This window comes from Epinephelus lanceolatus, chromosome 22, assembly GCF_041903045.1.
Source record: "Epinephelus lanceolatus isolate andai-2023 chromosome 22, ASM4190304v1, whole genome shotgun sequence".
Lineage (NCBI taxonomy): Eukaryota > Metazoa > Chordata > Actinopteri > Perciformes > Serranidae > Epinephelus > Epinephelus lanceolatus.
In genome coordinates this window covers 26,472,627-26,490,888 of record NC_135755.1, presented here as the reverse complement: position 1 = coordinate 26,490,888, position 18,262 = coordinate 26,472,627, and the positions used below count along the sequence as shown (strand labels likewise).

The 18,262-nt window shown below is 39.9% G+C and overlaps 1 protein-coding gene across 1 annotated transcript in view; it reads left to right on the top strand.

Moving 5' to 3' along the window:
* pcxb (pyruvate carboxylase b) overlaps positions 1 to 18,262 on the top strand; it is a 359,457-nt gene that overhangs the window by 71,127 nt on the left and 270,068 nt on the right. The window contains exon 10 of the mRNA XM_033609134.2: positions 2,214 to 2,332. Coding sequence (XP_033465025.1) covers positions 2,214 to 2,332 — 119 coding nt within the window. The remainder of the gene's footprint in view (positions 1 to 2,213; positions 2,333 to 18,262) is intronic.

The window sequence follows — 18,262 nt, the reverse complement described above, 5'->3', positions numbered from 1 at the left end:
TCAGTTTAGTCTTTGGAAATTACTGTCATATGCAGGTGCATGACTAACCGTTAAAATGGACATTAATATCTAAATGGAAATGTACAGTCATCCTTACATGATGAACATATATAATTAAAGCTGAAAGGAATATATTGAGTTGGAAGGAAGCCATGTCTAAAGAGGTGCCCTGAGATTGGACTATGCTTTGTTATTGTCTGGTAAATGAAGAATAAGCAATAAAACTAGCTATTGGATCATTTTAAAAGGTATAAAGAGCAGTGCATTGCATTTTAAATGGTGCTTTTGAACACCACAGTGCTGATTGAAATGAGAACATTTCTGTTCCAAGAAGAAAAACATCTTTTGGCAGACAAAAAGGAAGTCCCACTTCAAGGATGCTCTTTTTTTCTTTATACCTTTTTAGAAGCTTTTGAGTGTTGTCACAAAGTGAAAACAAAGATAAATGCAGTGACTGTTGCCATTTTTAGATACTTATGGGCATTAGGTGCTGGCAATGAACAATTTTCTGATATAAGCATTTAAGTTAATGTTGTGTGCATGATCCATATTGTCAATCTGTTTCTTAATATTTTGACTTTATCATTGCTTTTACTGTCCACGCTATTTATAATGAACTACTGTTGAAATGTTTGGAATCACTTGTCATATTGACGTTTTTCTTTTTAATAATGGCTACTTCAACAGAGATAAAAAACAACAGCATAACAGACACCAAATGTATTATTTACATTTGACATAGTTTTGGCTCCAAAAGAAGAATTAAATGATTCAAACTTCCATTTAGTCAGTGTCCCCACAGTGTTGCATGACAGGAGAGAATATTGTTAGAACTTTGATTTCCAATTTGTTTTCCACTCTAGAAAAGTGTAAGTGACCCTCGATCATTATTGAACCACGACTCTGCAGTTGGGCTCCATGTTTTGGAAAGCTGTTTTATTTTGGCCCATCTACAGTCTAATCAATGGTTAGATTGAACAGGTTTGTCTGTGATTTGTCAGTCAATTATATGTTGAGCTGATATTCCCTGATCCAGTTCCAGCAGTGCCAACCCTTGAATAACCTTCTGTTTTCATTGTGAAGTTTTTAGGATAGCTTTGCTAAAGCAACACGTTGCATTTAATTTCTGTCTTGTTATAGGTATTAGTGTGCAGGTGACACTACAGCAGGAACCTGTTCCTATTCAAATCTGCACACATTCACCAATGACTGGTGATTTCCTCTATCCTTATTGAGCTGTTGCTCAGAGGGATCTTTGTCTGTTTCTGCCTTTTGATTTGTCAGTGTGGTTGAACCATGTCGAGTGTTCTCCATGTACAAAACATGATTTTTTTTGCAAACCCTTCATACAAAATAACACCTATTTGTATAGAGAACTTTCTATAACCTAAAAGCATGAAAGACCATTCAAAATCAGTAGTCCTCTCAGCCTTATGACTGTGCCTAATCAAGCTTTTGTGGCAGGCAATTCCAAACATGAATGGTATGGTAAATATCGCATAGTTGTCTGTTGTTAAGACTGTGAGTTTTAGTTGTAAGCTCCGGAGAAATTGACCTTAGAGTTGAGAATATTTTGTCACACAGTTGCTGATGGGTTAAAAATGAATAATTTCTCCTTATGTTGATTTAAAAGTCATACAAACCTAATTTGTATGCACATTAGTTGTGTATCAATGTAACTTTGAGGTGACAGGGTTGTATATGATGTATGCAGAATTGCACATAGTATACCCATATGTCCTTTGTTGCTAGTTATCTGTGTAAATAAAAGGCCCAGTCTTCCTTGTACATTGTTTACACTGTGTGGCATAGCTTTAAGAGTATATTATTGTCCCTGCTCCAGTAACGCTGAGACAGATTCCTGTATACTTATCGAGAATGATTGTGATTCTGATTGCAGTGTGAAAATGGGCTTTTATGATGATAAGCTTTCAATAAATCCTGCTTGATTAATGATCTAATTATTGCAATACAAGAAAATGATGAAAAATGCCCACCTCCCGCTATCCAAATACAACACAAAGCTTTTTTTTCTCTCATTTTATGTAGTCATATTTGTAAGGTGAGAGAACATTTTTTTTCCATTCTTTTGGTTTCATGGCTTATTAAGATGAGTGAGCGCTCCTTCTTGAGTGTTTACACAACTAACATTATTACTTGGATAATTCAGAGTTGTAAAACTGCTTTCTTTCTGTCTCTTTTTTTTGCTGCAGGTGGGCTACGAGAACGCAGGGACTGTGGAGTTCCTGGTCGACAAACACGGCAAACACTACTTCATTGAGGTCAACTCTCGACTCCAGGTGGAACACACGGTCACCGAAGAAATCACTGAGTAAGTAGCGGATGTTTACACGTGCGGGTGGGTTTTGGTGTGTGTATGTTTGTACTATCTGTCCACAGGCAGGTGTGCAGCTTCAAGGTTAGATGGTTCCCACTTTGAAAAGTTGCTGAAGTAGAAAGGAGTGAAGGTTGGAGGTATAGAAGAGGTGTAGAAAGAGTTGAAAAGAGTCGAGGAGTGAGACATAAGCAAAAAAGGACAAAGAAGAAAGAAATATGGAGAAATGGACAGAGAGAGGGAGGACAGAAAAGAAGGGATTGATGGAAAGCTGACGGGTACAACAGGACGGGTGTTGGAGAGGGAGATTGGGGAAGAGAGGAGAGCCAGAACAGGTGGGATCAGTGAAGAGAAAAGCTGAAAGATGAGGTCAGAGAGAGGACGAGAGACAATGGGAATGAAGGAGAGAGGTGAGAAAGAGAGAGAGGATAATGAAAGATATAAATAGCATTCCGCTTCACCGATGACCTGTGAGATTTGCTTGGCTGCAACAACACAGATGGGTCTCAAAGTAATACACATGGGACATAAACACATAAAAACACACGGGTACAGGTATATAGGCCCTGCAGTCACACCCAGACCCATAAATCTTTGTTGAGCGCTGATGTATGTATACACACAGAACTACAATTAGCTAATTCAAATTGGATTTCTTGCATAATTAGCTCAATTAATGAATTAAGCTGACAGACTAACAAATCAGTGCAACTAATATAGGAAGTTATGGGCAGGGGGGAGATGTGCATGGAAACAACATGATTTCACCTGTTCCTATGGCAACCGAACATGACTGACAACGCTGTTAGTTCTGCTCTCTCGCTGTCTTGATCATTCTCTGCACTCTTGTTTGGTTTCTTTCATCTCGTCTGTCTTTCAGTCTTTATTTTTTTACGCAAAGAAGTTCTTTATTCAACTTGCTGTGTTTGCATTACAGCGCATTGAACTAAATCAGCTCTGGATGTGTGGAAAAAGTCATCAGTAAACATTGAAGTCCTGGCAATCATCAAGTCAAACAACCACCACTCTCAGCACAGAGTCAATTTTGTTTTCCCAAACCATTAATTTGAATTACTTTAAGTAAAACCATGTCCACCTTTAAGTATATCCTGTCAGTTAAGGTCTTGCATATTTATGCCAGCCTTAAAATGTGGTTAATGTGACTTGATAATAATGATTTGGAGACATATGTGACAGCATAGTATTTACCATAGATAATGTAGGTTTTACATTTATTCGTTTATTTCTAGGTCTTCATGTTGTTCAGATTTTATAGCAGGATTTACACCGCTCATTTGGTTTGAGTTTAACAAGCTGTGTGTTCATGCACTTGCCACATGCTTGGTGTTGACTCATAGGTGCCAGTGGCACATCAGAGTTGAGCTCAGTTAAGGAAACATGTTATTAACTAAATTGTTGATGAATTAAAGCCCCTTGACACTCTTAGTGCACCCACACAGGTCACTTACTTTGGCTGATTAGACATCTTCCAAGGACTGTGTGGGCATGTATAGACCCTCTCCGACTCTCCTGGTAGCTTTGTTTCTTCTGTTATGGTAGGCCATATTTCACCCTTATTATTCCCTAAAGAGTCAATGAAGCACCTCAGTAAATTCCCAGCATAGCTCCACCCAACTTTTAAGCAGCCTCAATAACTGAAAACACCTGTGTGGGTGTGCAGCGGCAGTGAGTTAATGTTCAGTGTGAAGTTTACTTGAAAACAAAGGTATGTGTTCATTCAGTGCTTGTCACAAAAAAAAACAGTGTAACAATGAGGCCAAACAAATCCTCAATTTTCTTCCTCACAACAAGTTGATTTTTAAATAGATTTTGTTGTATATCTTCTCACCTGCCTTTGCTATGCATTGTTAGTGTTAAGCGTGTTACTGTTCCAGCTGTAGATAGGTGAATTAGCGTGGGACCATTTTCAGGAATATGTGTTGCATCAACATTAACAACAACACCACCAACATGTGCCAAAATGCAAACAAAATAGGCATCTGCTCATGAAGTGCTACTGGTGGTAATGTCAATAGGCCTTCTCTGCAGTAGATATTAGACTGTTATTATATTGAAAGTGATATTTACTGAAGGGTATGCTATGCAAGGTCTGTCTGTGAAACAATGTATAGACTCATGCAGAAGTAAATCCACTCAATCATTACTTATGACCAACTAGAGGTGTATGATGGTGTTTTTATCTTCAGAGACAGTGTTCTCTGCACTTTCTTATTTTCTTATTTTGCTGTGGTTGGGGTGTTCCAGGGCTGCAACCTTTTGAGCAGTAGTGTGTACCCTACAACCAATAACAGTGTGCAGGTGAGGTTTGGACTTTATAAAAAGGTTGCTACCAGATAGTAGCAGCACACATCCAAGAGGAAGCTACAAAAATCGTAGACACAGTGCAGAAAAACATGCAAATTTAGTGAATGCTAAGCAGACAAAGCTGTGTAAAACAATAGTGAATCTGGGTTTGGCTTTTACTTTTGCTGGCGAGCACTGGAGGAGAGGATTGGGATAAGGGAGATGCAAAGTGCTTAGCTTAGTTAGTCTGTCAAAGTATTAGCTTTTCCATAACAAATTAGAACCAATGTAACATTACTACAATAGTAGCTTGCAGTGTAGGGAGGAGAGGAAGTTTGAATGTTGTTTATAAACAGTAAACAACAGTTAGTTTAGTTTAACAGGGGCCATGCACAATACAACTGTTGAGTCAGTTAGCTATAAAGCCAATTTGCATCTGGGCACCTTGGGCAGGAAAACATTAAAAGGAAATACAGTACAGGCCAAAAGTTTGGACACACCTTCTCATTCAATGCGTTTTCTTTATTTTCATGACTATTTACATTGTAGATTCTCACTGAAGGCATCAAAACTATGAATGAACACGTGGAGTTATGTACTTAACAAAAAAAGGTGAAATAACTGAAAACATGTTTTATATTCTAGTTTCTTCAAAATAGCCACCCTTTGTTCTGATTACTGCTTTGCACACTCTTGGCATTCTCTCGATGAGCTTCAAGAGGTAGTCACCTGAAATGGTTTTCCAACAGTCTTGAAGGAGTTCCCAGAGGTGTTTAGCACTTGTTGGCCCCTTTGCCTTCACTCTGCGGTCCAGCTCACCCCAAACCATCTCGATTGGGTTCAGGTCCGGTGACTGTGGAGGCCAGGTCATCTGCCGCAGCACTCCATCACTCTCCTTCTTGGTCAAATAGCCCTTACACAGCCTGGAGGTGTGTTTGGGGTCATTGTCCTGTTGAAAAATAAATGATCGTCCAACTAAACGCAAACCGGATGGGATGGCATGTCGCTGCAGGATGCTGTGGTAGCCATGCTGCTTCAGTGTGCCTTCAATTTTGAATAAATCCCCAACAGTGTCACCAGCAAAACACCCCCACACCATCACACCTCCTCCTCCATGCTTCACAGTGGGAACCAGGCATGTGGAATCCATCCGTTCACCTTTTCTGCGTCTCACAAAGACACGGCGGTTGGAACCAAAGATCTCAAATTTGGACTCATCAGACCAAAGCACAGATTTCCACTGGTCTAATGTCCATTCCTTGTGTTTCTTGGCCCAAACAAATCTCTTCTGCTTGTTGCCTCTCCTTAGCAGTGGTTTCCTAGCAGCTATTTGACCATGAAGGCCTGATTTGCGCAGTCTCCTCTTAACAGTTGTTCTAGAGATGGGTCTGCTGCTAGAACTCTGTGTGGCATTCATCTGGTCTCTGATCTGAGCTGCTGTTAACTTGCGATTTCTGAGGCTGGTGACTCGGATGAACTTATCCTCAGAAGCAGAGGTGACTCTTGGTCTTCCTTTCCTGGGTCGGTCCTCATGTGTGCCAGTTTCATTGTAGCGCTTGATGGTTTTTGCGACTCCACTTGGGGACATATTTAAAGTTTTTGCAATTTTCCGGACTGACTGACCTTCATTTCTTAAAGTAATGATGGCCACTCGTTTTTCTTTAGTTAGCTGATTGGTTCTTGCCATAATATGAATTTTAAGAGTTGTCCAATAGGGCTGTCGGCTGTGTATTAACCTGACTTCTGCACAACACAACTGATGGTCCCAACCCCATTGATAAAGCAAGAAATTCCACTAATTAACCCTGATAAGGCACACCTGTGAAGTGGAAACCATTTCAGGTGACTACCTCTTGAAGCTCATCGAGAGAATGCCAAGAGTGTGCAAAGCAGTAATCAGAGCAAAGGGTGGCTATTTTGAAGAAACTAGAATATAAAACATGTTTTCAGTTATTTCACCTTTTTTTGTTAAGTACATAACTCCACATGTGTTCATTCATAGTTCTGATGCCTTCAGTGAGAATCTACAATGTAAATAGTCATGAAAATAAAGAAAACGCATTGAATGAGAAGGTGTGTCCAAACTTTTGGCCTGTACTGTATGGACAGTACAATACAAACTATTAAAAGTAAAACAGTTTGCACATTTACAAACAGTACATCATATCATAACATTTCACACAAAATAAGCAATATATAGTCTCACTTGATTAGTCAGAGATTTAGATCAGTGATCACATGATTGGTATGTCTTGAGCCATGCTTTAAAAATACTGAAAATCATGCCTTCCCTGATCTGGGTGGAAATTGAGTTACATTTATCTGTCGTTCTTACCCAAAATGCTGATTGTTTGAAATCAGTTGTATTAAATTTTAGGGAAGCAGTCACTTCTGGCTGATGCCCTAGTCTCCCTTGCATTGCCCTGCAGAATGACACACACAGTTTAAGTGTTGGTGGCACAATTAATTTATACATGAGGCACATATCTACAAACAGAGAAACCTGTCAAATAGTGCGATATGACGATATATATCATGTGATGAGAGAAAAATGTCTATTGTTTCATATTTTGCTCTATCGTTTATATTGTTGTGACGCAAATTACACTTTTTACAGCAATATTTTCTGTCATTTGGAGCCTGTCCATCTTTTGCACGGATCTCATTGATAAATTACTCTTCTTAGCTTTTTAATTCGCGAAGCTTTTACAGCACTTACAGTAACATAACAAGTTTATATAACTCCACTGAACTCCACAATCATGTATTTTATGTGCACACAGCAGATATATCTACAATGTAAACTTTCCAGAATTGCCTTTCTTTTTTGTTACTACCATTGAATGCAGTGTCATATTTGATACATTTAAAAATGAAAAATGGGCTAAAATGGAGAATAAGGGACAGTGAAGAACTCGGGCAATATCATACTAATATTTTCATCTAGTTGCAACTCACCAAGGATGTCATGCTTGATTATTTGTGAGGGGAAAATGAGATGGAAAAGCTCTTGACTCCACATCAATAGATGTTTTTTTATTCTGCCTTTGTACCACCATCACCTCCGCCTACCCACCTTTTTGTTCTTTTATAGCTCTCCAACTCCTCTTTATGTGCTTTTCTTTCATAGTGAAACAGCTTTTGTACCTGCTTACACACACGCATGGACACACACTCAGGTACACACTTACCCTGCTGTGCTCTGCTCCTATCAGCAAGACAATGAGTTGATAGAAAGTCATTATTGCGGATCCCCTCCACTCCAGTCCAGCACCAGTTTGTCATATCCTCTTTGTCCTGCAGACAAAGCCTTATATTACCGAGGAAATTTGACATTTTGGGGAATTGGGGTCATTTGAATCAGCAGGAGTGCAGTAATTATTTGAATCTGGGCAGCGTCCTGCATGAAACGGCACATGTAGAAAGTTTCTGCTGTCACAAGCAACACTTTTAATTTGCACAGCTTTCATTTTAGGCTGAGGTTCAGCTCTAAGCAGCCACAGCTGAAGAGTCTGATGGCTGGAAAGAGAACAAGCCTTTCCAACAGAAACTCGATGTGCATCCATCTAAATTGTAGGGGACATGTACTCTTTACAAGGGGACATGTATTACATTTGAGTGTAAATGACTGTATTTTGTACTTTTTATTTGAACATTATGTCCATTAGTCTTTGAGCTTTTCAGTTTCACTCGGCTGCACTCCCAATCTCTGAGGTGTGCGAGCACATTCATTCTTGTTTTTGTGGGTTTGAAACCGACTGCGTTACTAATAGACTTGTCAGCAAGGTATTTTTCATACTGAGTTGTGAAACTCCCCTTTTAAACTTGCTGTTCACTCCCCAACTCTCCTCCCCACACTGTCTTTCATCACTTTCATCTCTCCTGCATAATTCCTTTTTCATCAGTCATTCCCTATTTGATTTGCTGGCTTTCTCCAACCTGGCTGCAGCTTCTTTGTCTTTTATTTTCATTCTCCCTCCGTCTTTTTCATTCTCTTTTTTTCTCCTCCTTCTTACGTGTCACATACACCAAAATTCAAAACGTTTTTTTATATGCATCTCCACCGGCTGCTGTGGCAGGATGCCCACCCTAAGTGGATTTGAAATACCTGTTCAGCTTCTCCAGCACTCCTTTAACTTGTTCATTCTTCACTCCTTCTTTGTTTCACTCTTAGCCCTGCTTCATTTGTTTGAGATCGGTTGTTTTGTATTTGTTTTTCACAATCCCTCTTGCTGTGAATGCAGAGTGTATTGCTTTGTCTTGGCCCATATCCCTTTCTATCCTTGTTTTTCCTTTACTTCTTACTCTTTCTTTCTCACCTCTCCCTGTTAGTATCCATGTTAGAGGGTTTTGCTGTGGGTAGGACAATTTCTGTGGGCAAGCTGGCTTCTCCATCACTTTGGTCCACAGTGGAATATAATGATATCTTTGATTAATCAGCGTGAAGTTTGGAGGAGACCTTCATGATTCTGATATGGTGAATCCCAATAACTTGCCTGATCCCCTGACTTTTCCTGTAGCGCCACCACCAGGTTGACATGTTTGGTTCAGAGTGAAATATCTGGAAAACTATTGGATTGCATCTTAACTTTGTCAGTGTGAGCACGTTATGATGCTGTTATGATGTTTTATATGAGCAACCTGACAAACGCTAACATTTTTTACATTTATATCACCTTGACTGTTAAGGATCAGAAACATCATTGAATCACTGTAAAGACAACTAAATTGTAAAATGGTTAAATTCAAACATGTGACCATTTAATTCCCTTTTCCATGTTTTATGTCCCCTGCTGTAGTGATAATGTGTTAGTAAAAGTAAGTAAATGGTTTTTGTGTAATAACTTTTGAGATTAGATGACTATGAAAAACAAAATGTTTGAAAGTAGGACACAGTATTGAAATGACTAAAATAGAGGTTCTATCCATCCATTTTCTGTAACCCCTTATTCTCTCAAGGGTTGCAGGGGGGCTGCTATCCCAGCTGACATTGAACGAGAGGTGGAGTACTCCTTGGATAGGTTGTGAGACTGTCACACAATATTTTCTTATTCTAATTGTTATTTAAAAGTAACATATATATAATACCTAAAAAGCATTCATTGTTTTTGTAAATTTCACTGAAATTGATACTCTGTTTAAACATTTAAACATTTAAAGGTATGCTATGCAGGATTATCATAAGAAAACATTGTATAGACTCAGAAAAGTAATCTCTCAATCATAACTCAATGAGTGGGGGTTTATTTTTTTGCAGACTCTGCCCTCTGCCTGATTTTTTTTTTTTTTAGTTTTCTTATTTTGCTATGATCCAGATAATACTAGGAACAGCATGCAGGTGTGGTCTGGACTTTATTAAAGTTGTTGTAGGTGCCAAACCGTAAGCAGCCCACATCCAAGAGGAAGCTACAAAAAATGCACAGTGCCAAAAAAAACGTAAATGTTGTGAACAAAAGTGCATCTGGGGTTGGCTTACACTCCTGCTGGTGATACTGTTACGAACAGTAACTGATAGTTCCTGCATAGCATACCTTTAAAATGCCAATCATTTAGTGAGAGACAATGTAATAACTTGTTTAAGACTGGAAATGCAAAGCAATGGAGTTGGACCTAGGGCTCGTTGGACTTGACTCAAATCATTGGCCTTGACTTGGGATTTGTTGGTCTTGTGTTGTAATTCGTTGGTATAGATTTGGGACTTATTGGTCCTGATCTTGGTTGGTTGGTCTTGCATCTAGATTTATTGTTCTTTTTGGGACTCATTGATCTTGACTCTGTATTGATTCGGGACTTGTTGATCTTGACTTGGGACTTGACTTGGGATTTGTTGGTCTTGATTTTGACCTTGTTAGGCTTGATTCATGACTCAGTCTTGACTCAGTATTGATTTGGGACTGTTGGCCTTGATTCTGGACTTGACTTGGGACTTGTTGGTCTTTATTTGGGACTTGTTGGTCTTGACTCTGGACTTTATAGCCAAGACTTCAGGGTTGCTTGTGACTTTCAGTACAATGACTCTGTTCCACCTCTGTAAAAAGCAATCAAAGCTGCATGCAGAACTGAGAAAAACCTGGAAGCTCAATACCAGGTGTAAATGCAAAGGACTGTGATCAGATGTAATTATCCAGACGAGATAACCAGATGCCGATCACATGTTAGCACCACCTGTAAATGGGCTCTTAGCCTTGTTTCCCTCTCAATTAGATGCTCTCTGGAACAGATTCCTTTTCTTTGATGTTGCTGTCTGTCTGTCTGTCTGTCTGTCTCCTTGGTATGCCGTTTGAACTAACTGTTACTAATAGGGATCTGTAGTGAGGGTCAGTGTAACACACACACACACACACACACACACACACACACACACACACACACACACACACACACACACACACTCACACTCAGGTATCAAAGTCCCCCTCTCTCTTTCTCTCTCTCCTTAATCCATCCCCTCTTCCTTCTGACTCATCCATCTCATCCTTCATTCCTCCCTCAGGTTCTCCCAGTCATCCGTCTGTCCTCAGCTGACTCGCTGCATCCATCTCTCCACCTCTGTCCATTTCTCCATAACCCTTCTCCCTCTCTTCCTCGCGCCATTGCCTCCTGTTCTGTCTCCCTCTTTCCCTCTGCCGTTCTTTCAGCCCTGTCAGTTTCTCCCTCTGTGTGTCTACCGCTCATTCCCATCACTCCGTCTCCCTCTTCAGTCTCATTCCTCTCTCCTCCCTCTCATCCATCTCATCTTTGTCATTCTCTCCTCATTCACATTCATCCTCTCTTCTCCGTTCCCCCCCTCTTTGACATCTGTCTATTCATTCATCTCTCCCTCTCTCTGTCCTTTACCTAACCTTTGCCTCATCCACTCTGTCTGACGCTTCATCTTTACTTTGTCCCTTTATGAACTTGCCCCTCTTCACCCTCGCTCCCTCCATCTGCCCTCTCTTATCCTGCCGTCTTGTCGCTCTCTAGCTCCGTCTGTCCCGCTTGCTCCATGCTTTCATGTATTTGTACAGGCGAAAGACAAAATGAAAACAACCTGAAAGAAGGACTTTGAGGTAATTAAATTATATTTGCAAAGACAGCTACACAGACAACCTATTAAGTTAAATCTTTGATCTATGTGCCTTGATTAGCTAGGTCAAAAATCAAGGATAGCTTTTTCCATTATAATAAATCTGTATTCCAAATAGAGTCTGACAGATGCTGGATTTTTGAGGCCAATAGCATGATGACATAGGACTTTAAAAAAATCTTTAAAATGATATATTCACAGATTTTCAGTTTTGACTAAAATGTGACATAAGCAAAATATTCCTTTTTAAAATAAAGGCTCTTAACATTTTGCTATTCTGACCAAGATGACTGATTCTAATCAGGTTTCTAATAAGTAGTGTGTTTACACTGAGTCAGTATGCATACTATAAAAACCTTTTACTATTGTAATGTTGATGTAATGCACAAAGGAAATGCAGGAGCTGCTCACAGCTGTACAAAATCCAAATCATTAATGGTGATGCAACAGCTCCAGGAACCTGTCAGAAAACAGAAAATAACATAATTAGAGATTAATTGCCAGTAGCATCGTGAAGTCGTGGTGTGATTGATGTCTGACTGAACAAGTATTGTATAATTTGTTGGTGGTATGAAATGATAAAGTATGTTGATTTCTTGTATACAAATAGAGAAACAGTATACAAAAACATCTAGTAAAATCTATACACTGTAGGCATTTAGTATGGGTTGCTAAACTGGGACACAGCAACACATTTATCTCCTGCGTATGTTTATGAGACACTGTGTTCAGAGCTGACAGCCAGCCTGTTCAGATCAACTCAGGCATAAGATATACTGACACATAGCCCTGAAACCAGTGTTGTAGGACTTTACGCTGTCTTGAATCGGTCTCAGTCAACAGAGGGGTTGGGATATTATTCAGTGACTGGTCAAGACCACAACTATCACTACATTGCCTGTGCAACAAAGGAGTGTCCCATGCATAAAATTCATCTCCACAATGCCTTTTGCTTATTTTATCAAGATATCTCATGGTTCACATACTCATATACCATATGTGGCAATTAAGGAGATTGATGAAGATGAATCCTTATTTGTTTGTCATGGTTGTTTTTATGGGAATATACGTGTTTCAGATAAATTTAAGGAGTGCCTATAGTTTGCGGGGTTTGTGTGGGATTCGCAGTGGTCTGGTCTTGGTCAGTCTCAACCCCTCAAAGTCTTGGTCTTGGTCTCACTACACTCCAGTCTTGGTCATGCTTTGGTCTTGGTTAAGATGGTCTTGACTACAACACTACCCAAGACTCATTGCTTTATAATCAGATCTTAACCAATTTCAGTCTTTCTGATAGAAGGAACTGAGTGAACCCATGAAGACCTGTACTTAATATATTTTTTGCCTCGTCGGGCTCTAATTCCGAACACAAACGGCCTTTGTAAAGAGGAACAGCAGTTACAAGTCCAAACTAACCACCTTGAACTTTACACAAAACCATCTTAACGTTTATTTTTCCCTTTTCCATATGTTCTCCCACCTTTCCTTTCCATCCTATTCCACTGTCCCTTGTACTCCCCCTTCATGAATACCATTTCCTCTTCCTCTGCCGCTCTTCTGTCTCCAACTTCTCTCGATATTGCTTTGATTGTTGTGTCACATCTCCTGCTTTTCTACAGCGCTGGTAGCTTGACAAGGTGGTATCTTGTTTGACTGAGACGGCACCCCTTCACTTTTCACTGCTTCCTTTGCTACTGTCTCTCTCAGCGGTGGTAATGGGTGCATACACAAGTGTCAGTGAGGAGGCGGAATGCCACAATCTGTAATCAGAATGAATGCACACACACGCAGACACACACTCTCTCTCATTCACAGACGCATACAAAAATACGCCCCCGTATTCAAAAAATTTGATGTCCAAAGGCATCAACGAAGACACACTTGCACAAGGAAAAAAAATGCACAGAAACATTATTCGAATCCCTTTTCATCTGTCTTCCTGCCTTACTGAATCCCTACACGAAAGAGGCAATTCTGTCTGAATGTGTATGCAACAGACACAATGTGAGATACATGTTAGATATATTTTGTCTGGGAGGCATACCCAGTGTGTGCGTGAGGAGATGTTTGTGTATGAGATGCTCGGCTGTCTGAAAGGCATAAGTGTGAGCGTTTGTGTGAGACAGGGGTACCGCCTCTGCATTCAACTCCAGCTCTGCCTTTGAACTTTTCCTCTCTCAAGGTTCAATTTGTCCATAATTTAGCTGTAAACGATCTATCCTTTGTGTGTCGAGTGTGTGCTTCTCAGTGGCAGCGTGCATTCAGCTAGTGTGTGTGTTTCTATGTGTTTATATTGTTGTCAAGGGACATTGCACATTTTGTTGGATTGGTGGACAGGAGTCCTTTAGATCCTAAAGTGATATAATTATTCCCCCGGGTTCATGCTATGCTCTGTGCGTGTGGGGCTATGTGTGAGTGTGCACATGTGAGAGACAGATATCAGGAGGCAAAGAGCGCCTTACTTGTGAATGTGTGTTAAGTCTGAACTCTCAGATGTGACCCACCAGGAAATAATAATAATTAAAACACATTTCACTACTTCCCAGATTATTTGCACGTCTTTTCAGTTTTTCGCCACAGTTTTTCCTCAAAAACATGAAAAACAGTCTGACAAGTCAATCAAGTTAACATCAAAGAAAAGTTTCTTTTTCCCCAAAGTCTATTTATTTCTCAGGCAGTGCTTACACCCAGGCTGTGCATCGCTCCATCAGGCTCCATCAATTTAAATCTCAGCAAACAATTTCCAAACTTCCACCTAACCTGAACCATGTCTAACCTCTAATACCTTAAACTAACTATTTGATTTATAGAGCTTTTGGGGAACACACTAAGCACTGGCTGTTAGCTCTAATGTTGACAAAAAGCCCCTGAAGAACCTTCCTACTACTTCTCTGGCTACTGTAGCTGCACAGACTCGTGGCTCCTGATGAGAACAGGAGTGCTTACCAACTGCTGTCATTAATGCCCAGGTAATTACATTGTTGAATGGAGTCTGGCTTAATTTAAAGGTGCTGTATGTAAGAATGTGGCCAAAACGGTTACTGCACTCAAATTCAAAATACTGCCGCGAGGGTCGCGTCGCTGTGTCCTTGATCTGCAGTTTTCCAGCTGACCGTTCGAGCAAGTCCGGCTTCTCTGCTGCTAACGCTGCTGCCGGGATGCAGCTGAGGAGACTGCTAATGCTATGTACTGGGACACTGCTAATGCTGCTTGCCGTGCTGCTGTAGCTCAGTCGTAACTTTAACTGATGCTGAGACTCTACTGACTGCGTGACTGGTAGACGGCGGTGGGTGGCGCAACAGGCCAAAACACAAATTCAAAACATAAACATGATTTGTGGACCATAAAATTTTTTTTTTAAATACGAATATTCTGGCTGTACTATTGTTGTCGGTGAGATCAGTATGTTATATGAACATTATCCCTTAGTCTCTGTGACATATTAGGATGATTTTACGACTATTTGCTTTAGATTTCTTACATATAGCGCTTTTAAACGAATACTTCACCCACAAAATGAACATTTCTATATCAGGAAGTCATGGCTTGTTACCTTGAATTTGTGAAAAAGACTGTTCTCGCATGCCATTATGGACGGCGGCAAAAATATTGATGCATTCATTATTAGGGGACTGTGTCAGCAAAACTATAGCAGAACATCCTTTTATAAGCTCTCACACAATGTGCAGTACGATCCAAATCTCATTTATCCAGTCATATGCTCAGTACTTCCAAATAAAATGCATTTTCACTAAAACCTTACAAATTGGAATTGAAAGTGAAACTCATCTATGCTCTCTTTAAAGCTAGACTCCAATACTAAGGCTTTTAATTGAAAATGCATGTGTTTGTGAACTACTGAGCATATTACTGGATACATTAGACTTGGCTTGTACTGCACGAGTTGTGTGAGAGTTTGTAAATAGATGTTGTGATGTAGTTTTGCTGTCGTCACATGTGGTCCCCAGTCAATCAAGTCAAAACGTTCGCTGTTTTCCGTGGAGGCATGCAAATCTTCTTGACTAACTCAAGGTAACATGGCATGACTGATATACAGATGGTCATTTTATGGGTAAAGTAGTCTTCAGATGTTGTTTTGTGAATTTTCGAGTTGAAAGTTGAGTTTCAAAAATCATTCTGTTTTCTGATCCTTGATAGCATGTTGTAATGAGTAGGATTTTTTGTTGTTTTTTGAGACGATAAAGAAGACTCTTGAAAATCATGTGTGACAACAATTATCTCAACTTAGTGACCTCTTGCTAGCCTTCTATAATCTCATGGTCCTTATTATTGAGCTGCAAATAAGCACTAAACAGTTAAGAACTTGTATCAAACTTTGAGAACAGCCGCTGCAAAGTCAGTCATTTTTTGGCTGCAATAATCCCAAAAAACAAAAAGAAAACAAAAGAACTGCAAGACTCTGCTGGGTCTGCTCACCATTCCTTTGACGTTTTTCCACCAAACAACAAAAGCAGAGGCTTTCTCTGCTAACTGGCCAGTCCAATAAAAGGATTTGGCTCATGATTTTGACATCAGAATCCATTCCCCTTCAGCAAACCAAAGCAGTGCACCCTTAGTACACCACACACTTGATACAGCACAGTAAAGAGCACGTAGTGTTTGCATGCTTTACTGCTGATATGAGATATCAGGAACATGCTGAGCTATAATAGGTTGTGGGTTCTTGTGTGTATTATATTTCAAATGACAGTGACTTGACATAATTTACCAACATACTCAGTGTCAGATATCAACAACATGCTTTGACTGACAAGGGATGTTGAGGACAGATTAAAGCCATGATATGTGCAGCATCTTTATTTCACCAATTTCTCGGCGGTTTGTTTCCATTCTTGGCAGGAAAAGAAGGTCATCCGAAGCAGCTTTTAACTCACAGGAAAAGACAATAAAACCCTGTCTACTCCAAGATAGTAGTAAATAACAGCTTCCCAAAGAAAATCAGCACAGTATTGAAAACAAAACCTGGAAGGTCATTACAAACTGCATCAAATCCATCATAGAGACACCTGGTGACAGTGATTTGGCTTTTCTCATTTAAAACAGAAATCCAATTGATTACAGGTGCTGTATTGACAGACTTTACTGAGATCTGCACTCACACCACAGCACAATAAAACAGTCCTTCAGAAGCAGATAATAATAAACCTGTTCATGCATGCTTGTGTTGAATGTGATTAAATGTCACATTTGAATCATTTCAGGTTAAGGGCTTCACATTGGCAACCAGTATTGATTGCTTTAATGGTGTACCATGGATCATCTGAATAGTAATTTTATTAAATAAACTGCATAAAATCCATCATAGTGAAGGTTGATCACAACTGAGTGCATCATATCCCCCCCCCCCCCCCCCCCCCCCCCCAACTGAAAGCCAGTATGGCCCTCCGCAGTAGAATGGCAAATGTCTTATTCTAATGTGCAATAAAAAAAAGTCATTATCTCAGTTTTGCTGTAGTGATGTCAAACAAATGCCCAGAATCTACTGCACAGTGTTCCTGTAAGTGAGGGATACAATTTGGACTGGATATTATCTAATACTTCATGTTTAATACTGTGATTTTTGCTGGTTAAAAAAGGAATTGCTATCATTACATCCTTGGTATGAGGCAAGTCAATAGCCTGCCATGTAATATTGCTGTTTGGAAGTGTGTGTGTGTGTGTGTGTGTGTGTGTGTGTGTGTGAGGCAGTTCTTTGGAGAGAGGACTTCATTGCACTATCCTGTAAATACAGCAACTAGATGAGCAGATGAAGAGGCTGCCATAAAGTATGGTGTTTTTAGAGCTGCCACAACACGATTGTGAGTGTCTTTAAAACAGAAAACAAGAGCATTCTTCTGCTTTTATTGCTTTTATTTTGACAGCACTGCAGACAAAAACAGGGAATTAGACAGGGTGTGCGTAAATACATATTTTGATGTGTGTCAGGGAAACTGAGTTAGCTGTGTTTGGGGTTTTATTGCTTTTGGTATGCGTGCACCCATGTGTGCACACATTTTTTTGGGTCTTTGGATATTTGTGTGTGTACATGCATTAATATATCAGTGACTGAGAGAAAATGTGTGTGCAGCACCTGGTTATTTGTCTGTTTAGGCTGGCTAATTAGTCTTAAATGACCACTCTCCATCTTCATCAGGCTGAGAAAGAGTGACAGAGAGGGAGCAGGAGTGAGGAAGACAGAAAGAAACAATGCCTCGCATTAATTGACACAGGGTCTGACAAACGAGGGGTAGAAATGGAGAAAGGGAAGAGACATGAGGTGAATTAAAAGAAGAGTGGAGCGACCCAGAGCTGCTGTAGGAATTAAAGCACAGCAGCTTGCTGGACCAAAGTTTCAGGCCTGTGTTGGTTAGATATGTTTGAGTCTATAGAGGATCCCTGCATTAATACATTTCATTGTGAAACCATTTGAGGTGATGCATTGTAATGCCGTCTCTATCCTTCAATTTGTCATGGATCCTCTTTTTTTTCTTTCTGCTTCCTTTGTGATTCCTCCTTTTATTCCACACCGACCGTCTTTCATTCTTTTTTCCTTAATCTTT